Here is a 7,097-nt window from a genome sequence, read left to right as displayed (position 1 = left end):
TTGAGTCCACAAGGTTGAGACTGCGGAGTTGCCACCACTGCACTCCAGCTTGGGAGACCTTGCTCCCAAGTGGAGGGTGACCTTGTCTCCAAAAAAACAAACCCAAAAAACAAAAATTCAAAAGTGGAACCCAGTTAGGATGACCTCGAAATACTCTAGTTGCTAGGCCCGACTAGTGCACTAGGCTGCCTCGTGCACTTGTTCACAACAGGTGTTTTGTCAAGCGTAGGCATTGCGAGGGATCTGGGCATGTTGGTGAATAAAACATTTACTCTCTGCTCCGGGGGAATTTATAATCTGGTGTGGAAGGTGGGCCTGGCTTCATTAGGTCTCATCTGCCACTAAGTGTCACCTGTTAACAATTACAAGGTCCTTTCCTGCACTCCATGGGTATAAATGCCTGTCTTCAGGTCGGGCATGGCGGTTCACGCATCATCCCAGCACTTTGGGAGGCTGAGGCGGGCGGATCACTTGAAGTCAGGAGTTCGAGACCAGCCTAGCCAACATGGTGAAACCCCCATCTCTGCTAAAAACACAAAAATTAGCCGAGCGTGGTGGTGGGCGCCTGTAATCCCAGCTACTGGGAGGCTGAGGCAGGAGAATCACGTGAACCCAGGAGGCAGTGGTTGCAGTGAGCGCCACTGCACTCCAGCCTGGATGACAAAGCAAGACCCTATCTCAAAAAAATTAAATTCTTATTTTCACCGATTTCACGGTTTGCTCAAGGTGTCTGTTCTCAAATGTTTGCTTGGGAGCTCAATTTTAAACTGCCTACAAATATTAAAAGATGTATGAATGCTCAGGAGAAAATGCTTTGCTAATTTATATCTCCTGGGCCCTCATTTTTATTAGATCAAGTTCATTGGCTGTTGATTCAACACACTTTGGTTGAGCTCTTAATATGCACTGAGCACAGACATGACCAAGTCTGAAGTAACTGTCAGTATACTGTGTAAGTTCCACAACACAATGCTCGGACTTGTCACAGTACAGAAATAAGGGGCAGGTGCAAAAAAAAGATTAATAGGCTGGGGCCGGGTGCCGTGGCTCACACCTGTATCCCAGCACTTTGGGAGGCCGAGGCGGGACGATTGTTTGAGCTCAGAGTTTGAGGCCAGTCTGGGTAACAAAGCAAGACTCTGTCTCTAATAAAAAAGAAAAGAAAAAAGAAAAAAAAAAATGGCCCGGGATGATCAAGAAATGTGGAAAAAGTATCTGTGAAGAGTGTCAAAAAATGTTAAGTAGGAAATGGTGAATGAATAATCAGATTATCACACAACCTAAATTAATAGCATGTGGATTGAGATTGCAGTGTAGCTAGACTCTGGGAAAAATTATTCTTTAGAATGAAAAATCAATGCATAACCATAATAATGAACAGTGTTTTCTTCTTTTGACTGTAATTAAACTTTTAATTCTTAGTTTTTATTCTGGTAAATGAAAACAAAAAATCAAAAAGAATTTTTATGTCATTGACAGTTCAATATAAATTAAGTAAAACATTAATTCATTTATTCTGCACTATTATCAGAATTTTTATAATTTTTCCATAAAGTGACCATTTCTAAACATATAGCTTAATGGTCAAAACAAGTTCAATGAAATATTAATTTACAAATATCAGAAGTGAAGACTGTGGTCCTATAATTCTTTCCCCTACCAAAGTTAAAATATAATTGTCATTCCAGGAAATCAAAATATTTTAGAATAGCACACTCTAAACAAGTGATGGGAACACTACTAATTCCTCAGACTTCCTCTGGCATTACTTTTGATAAAGAGTCTCCAGCCAGGCACGGTGACTCAAGCCTGTAATCCCAGCACTTCGGGAGGCCGAGATGGGCGGATCACGAGGTCAGGAGATCGAGACCATCCTAAGACGGTGAAACCCCGTCTCTACTAAAAAATACAAAAAAACTAGCCGGGCGAGGTGGCGAGCATCTGTAGTCCCAGCTACTCGGGAGGCTGAGGCAGGAGAATGGCCTGAACCCGGGAGGTGGAGCTTGCAGTGAGCCGAGATCATGCCACTGCACTCCAGCCTGGGCGACAGAGCGAGCCTCTATCTCAAAAAAAAAAAAAAAAAAAGAGTCTCCAAATAAAATACAGAATTTTGGCACATAGACATTTTAATCTTGTCAAGATAATGTAAGGAAATGCCCCCAAAAGATTATTAAATTGACCATAATTACCAATATCAGTCCCTAAGATAATTTTTCTGAATAAAAGAATTGGATTTTTTCTTTCTGTTTTTAGGATTTTTTTTTTTTTTTTTTTTTTTGCCACACTGGTTTTTGTTAAGACCTCATCAGTCTTGGATGCTCACCCTCAATTCCTTCATAGCTATGTTAGTATATTTAATGTCTTTTGCTATTTTCTTAATCCTTAACTAGTCCCTTCATTTCATGCATTATCTTCCAGTATTCTCCTCCTTTATTTTTACTTCTTCCCTGCTACCCATGTGCTCTTGGTGGGTAGTTACATATACAGAATCTGCTTCCCTTTGCAGTGTTTCATTTGCATAAAGACTGGATGGCATTGGTTTGCTCCATCTCTGATTATTGTGGCTGTTTTGAACTTTGTGAAAATACTCCCTTGGCATACATAAACAAGACGACACACAAAGACACACACAATGATGATGACCAAAAAGCCTTTCTTCTCATTTTCTAAGAGAAATGAAGGCACAAAAAAGGAGTCTTCCATGGGCCTGGGGTCACTAACTGGAGTCCAGTGGCCTGACTTTTCAGAGTGCCCCTTTCCTTATCTACTTCCTGGTCCAAGAAACAGGAAAACGACAGTTTGAACTTGATTATAATTTCTGCCTTCCTCTACATTTCTGCCATTCCCCAAACCTCACAGACTTCTTAGAAAAGGAAGCTGTTCTGCGGTTTAGACATGAGAAAGCATCTTAACAGCAGTGGCTTTAGGTTGTCAGAGATAAGACCATGCCATAATCCAGCTTCAGTTAAGAATCTCCTGAAAGAATCCAGAAGCTGGTGCATGACAGTTAAAGAGGTGAGGGTCAAGCCCTGCTCTTTTTTTTTTTTTTTTCCTGAGACAAAGTCTTGCTCTGCTGCCCAGGCTGCAGTGCAGTGATGCAATTTCAGCTTACTTTACACCCTTCGGGTTTGAACGATTCTACTGTCTCAGCCCCCCGAGTAGCTGGGATTGCAGGTGTGTGCCACCATGCCCGGCAAATTTTGTATTTTTAGCAGAGGTGGGGTTTCACCATGTTGGCCAGGCTGGTCTTGAACTACTGACCTCCAGTGATCCACCACGCCTGGTCAAGCCCTACTCCTGAGCTCATGGAGTTTAGCTGAGGTTGCAGTGTGGCCCTTTTGAAGTGAAGACTGGTTGGTTGGGAGAAACTGAATTGTGAATAGAAAAGCTAGTTCAAATTCGTATAAATCATCCCTGCTATAGTTTAGATTCTCCTAGGTAGTAGTTTCTTTCAGAAGGAAAATATGAGCTATGCAGGTCATATGAGGGTCTTCTTAACCTATTATGATATGTCTAGTAATTCTGGCAGTAACAGAAGCAAAGTAAATTTGGACATGATAGACATTTAGATGAATCTGGCAGTACACTGAGTTTTAACTGGACACCAAGCAGGCAAGGCTGGAAGGTTTTGCTCTCTTTGTGCTAAAGGTTTTGGAAACCTTGAAGGAGAATCACTTTGACAAGAAGTACTGTGTAGTCTGCTGCAGTCTTCTCTTGGGTCCAACTGCCACTGCCTGTTAGTCCATTGGGAGGCCCAGCAGGTCACAACTGACGTCCCACAGCCGCCTTGCTATTGTCTCATTACGAGCTTGGGCAGAGACCCATGTCACATGACAGTCACTGGAAGGTAAAGAGAGAGGTATGAAGCACAGTGTTAAGAATGAAGTCTGCCATCTGCCAGGGATAAGGAATATGACATAAAAACAACCAGGGATCACATGTAATCCACGTACTTCACAGGGCCAGTGTTTGCCCTCTCTCTTCATTCTCCAGTCCTTAGCCAGAAAAAATGTAATTCCCATTTTAGATCTCCTCGCTAGACCACCTCTCATCAGAATGCTTTGTTTGATATATAATGCATATATTTGGTCTTTATATTCCCCTATTTATATAATTTAATATCAGTGCCCGCCTGATACCCATGTATATCCATCTTCTTCAAGTAACTCCACAGGGCCCATTCTACAGGGCCTTGGACAATGTCATATAGCTGAGATCCTGCTATTCACATTGGTCAGAGATGCTTGGAGTAGTTAAAAAAAAAAAGCTGATTTCTGGACTACCGGAAGTTATACTCTTTGTAAACTCATATGAGAAGTAAAGCCAGCTTTGAAAACAACAAAAGGAAAACGCAACAGCAGAAAAGAAATGGTAAAACCAAGGTACCAGGTGTCTGGGTCCCTTTTGTGGTGCTGTAACAGAATATGACAGACTGGGGAACTATAATGAGCTTACAGAAACTGGTTTATGATTATGGAAGCTGAGACCAAGATCAAGGGGCTGGCATCTGATGAAGGCCTTCTTGCTGTGTCATAACAAGATGGAAGGCATCACATGGGCAAGAGAGGGAAGGGGACCCAAGTCATCCTTTAGTAAGGAACCACTCCCACAATAATGAACCCATTCCAGAGAGAATGGCATTAATCCATTCATGAAGTCTGCCCTTGTGACCTAATTTACCTCTTAAAGGCCCTGCCTCTCTACACTGTTGTATTGAGGCTTAAGTTTCCAACATATGAACCTTGAGGGACACATTCAAATCATAGCAAAGTGTTTCATACATATACCCTCTCTTCATTGCTGTAATTAATTCCAAGTTTGTTTTTCGTTTTTTTTTTTGGAGACAGAGTCTCACTCTGTCACCCAGGCTGGAGTGCAGTGGTGCGATCTCAGCTCACTGCAACCTCTGCCTCCCAGGTCTGAGTGATTCTCCTGCCTTGGCCTCCGGAGTAGCCGGGATTATAGGCGCCTGCCACCGTGACCGGATAATTTTTGTATTTTTAGTAGAGACAGGGTTTTGCCATGTTGGCCAGGCTTGTCTCAAACTCCAGACCTCAAGTGATCCGCCTTCCTCGGCCTCCCAAAGTGCTGGGATTACAGGTGTGAGCCACCATGCCCAGCCTATAATTCTGATGCAGAAAATTTTCTTAAGGACAATTCTTACTCATTTTTGTATTCTCTGGATCTGGTATACATCTGGTAAGCATTCAAAGTTTAAAAAAAACGAGTGAATGGATTACAATCTTTAAAGTCATGTAAGGAAGCAACTTTTAAAAGTATACTATTTCAAGAAAATTGCTTCCTTAGTAGTCTAAGCACATTCTGAAGGTGAAAGAGTTGACAAGTCTGAATTAACTATATATGCAAACTCTTAACACTATATCCAGTAAGACAGTGGGGTTCAAAGTGTGCACCACAAACCAGCAGCAGGAGCATCAACTGGGAGCTTGTTAGAAATTCTCCAGCCCTACTCCAGACATACTGAATGAGAACCTCTAGGGTTGTGGTTCAGGAATCTGTTTTCAACCAGTTCTCCAGATGATTCTTGATCACACTAAAGTTTGAGAAACACCATTTCAAAATATCATCATTTACAAAACAAGTCTTATCAGGACTTCTGTTTAAGAAGACTCACCAGTATGACCAGTACAACTTGCCATTTCTTAGTGAAAAGATCATCAGTGAGAACCACAAGGCTCTGTGTCTCTCGGGAAATGACTCGGCTGTTGTAAGCCTCGGCATCCTCCACTGCACTGTGCCTTATACTCTTCATAAGGTTACAGTGAAGAGCAAAGAACACAGTTCACATAAAGGTTCCTTGTAGACGATAAAAAGTAATCAAACACTACAGCAAGAGCTTTCTGGTTGTTTTTCTTAGACAGGGTCTCACTGTTGCCCAGGCTGGAGTGCAGTGGTGCAATCGCAGCTCACTACAACCTCCCCAGGCTCAGGTGATCCTCCTACCTCAGCGTCCCAAGTAGCCAGGACCACAAGGACACACCACCATGCCTGGCTAATTTTTGCATTTTTTATAGAGATGGGGTCTCATTATATTGCCTAGGCTGGTCTTGAACTGCTGGGCTCAAGCAATTTGTCCACCTGAGCCTCCCAAAGTGCTGGGATTACAAGCATGAGCCACCACACCCAGCCAAGTAAGAGCTATTTAAGTGTGCCTATGGCATTGGCATGGTCACGGTATTGACATTTCCAGGGGGATTTTGCTAAGAATTAGTATAGGTAAAAGATAAACTAATTTCAAAACTTACTACAATGCTATAGTAATCAAGATAGTGTGACACTGGCATAAGAACAGACATACAAATGAATGGAACAGAATTAAAAGTGCAAACATAAACCCTTATATTTATGGTCAATTGATTTTTGACAAGCTTACTGTTATACTCGAATTGTGTTCCCCCAAAATTAATATGTTGAAGCCCTAAGCCGCAATGTGACTGTATTTAGAGATAGGGCCTTTAAGGAGGTAACTAAGGTTAAATGGGGTCATCAGGGCAGGGCCCTAATCCAACAGGACTAGCGTCCTTATAAAAAGAGGAAGAGACACCAAGAGTGTGTGTACATAGAGGAAAGGCCATGTGAGGGCTCAGAGAGAAGGCATCCATTTGGAATTTGGAAGTCAGGAAGGCAGCCCTCACCAGAGACCAACCAGGCCAGCACCTTGATCTTGGACTTTCAGTCTCCAGAAGTGGGAGAAAATAAATTTATGTTGTTTAAGCCACCCAGTCTGTGGGATGCTGCTATGGCAGCCTGAGCAGACTAATATAGCTACCAAGACAATTCAGTGGGTAGAAAACTGTCTTTTCAACAAATGGTGCTAAGGCACTGGATAGCCACATGCAAAAGAATGAAGGTTGATCCCTACCTCATATCACATACAAAAATTAGTTCAAGGCCGGGTGTAGTGGCTCACACCTATAATCTCAGCACTTTGGGAGGCTGAGGCAGGTGGATCACTTGAGGTCAGCAGTTGGAGACCAGCCTGACCAACATGGCAAAACCCCATCTCTACTAAAAATACAAAAATTAGCCAGGCATGGTGGTATGCGCCTGTAGTCCCAGCTACTTGGGAGGCTGAG

At 42.6% G+C, this 7,097-nt stretch overlaps 1 protein-coding gene across 3 annotated transcripts in view; it reads right to left on the bottom strand.

Moving 5' to 3' along the window:
* Window positions 1-3,203: 3,203 nt before the first annotated feature.
* Window positions 3,204-7,097, bottom strand: part of RDH11 (retinol dehydrogenase 11 (all-trans/9-cis/11-cis)) — a 22,283-nt gene continuing 18,389 nt past the window's right edge. For all 3 annotated transcript variants that reach the window (XM_011949744.1, XM_011949746.1, XM_011949745.1), the window contains one exon: window positions 3,204-3,840. In XM_011949744.1, the coding sequence (XP_011805134.1) occupies window positions 3,738-3,840 (103 nt within the window). In that variant the 3' untranslated portion in view covers window positions 3,204-3,737. The remainder of the gene's footprint in view (window positions 3,841-7,097) is intronic.

The sequence above is a fragment of the Colobus angolensis genome, unplaced genomic scaffold (assembly GCF_000951035.1).
Source record: "Colobus angolensis palliatus isolate OR3802 unplaced genomic scaffold, Cang.pa_1.0 Scaffold3, whole genome shotgun sequence".
NCBI classification, from domain to species: Eukaryota; Metazoa; Chordata; class Mammalia; order Primates; family Cercopithecidae; genus Colobus; species Colobus angolensis.
The sequence above is the reverse complement of the archived record's forward strand: the minus strand, read 5'-3'. Positions and strand labels throughout refer to the sequence as shown.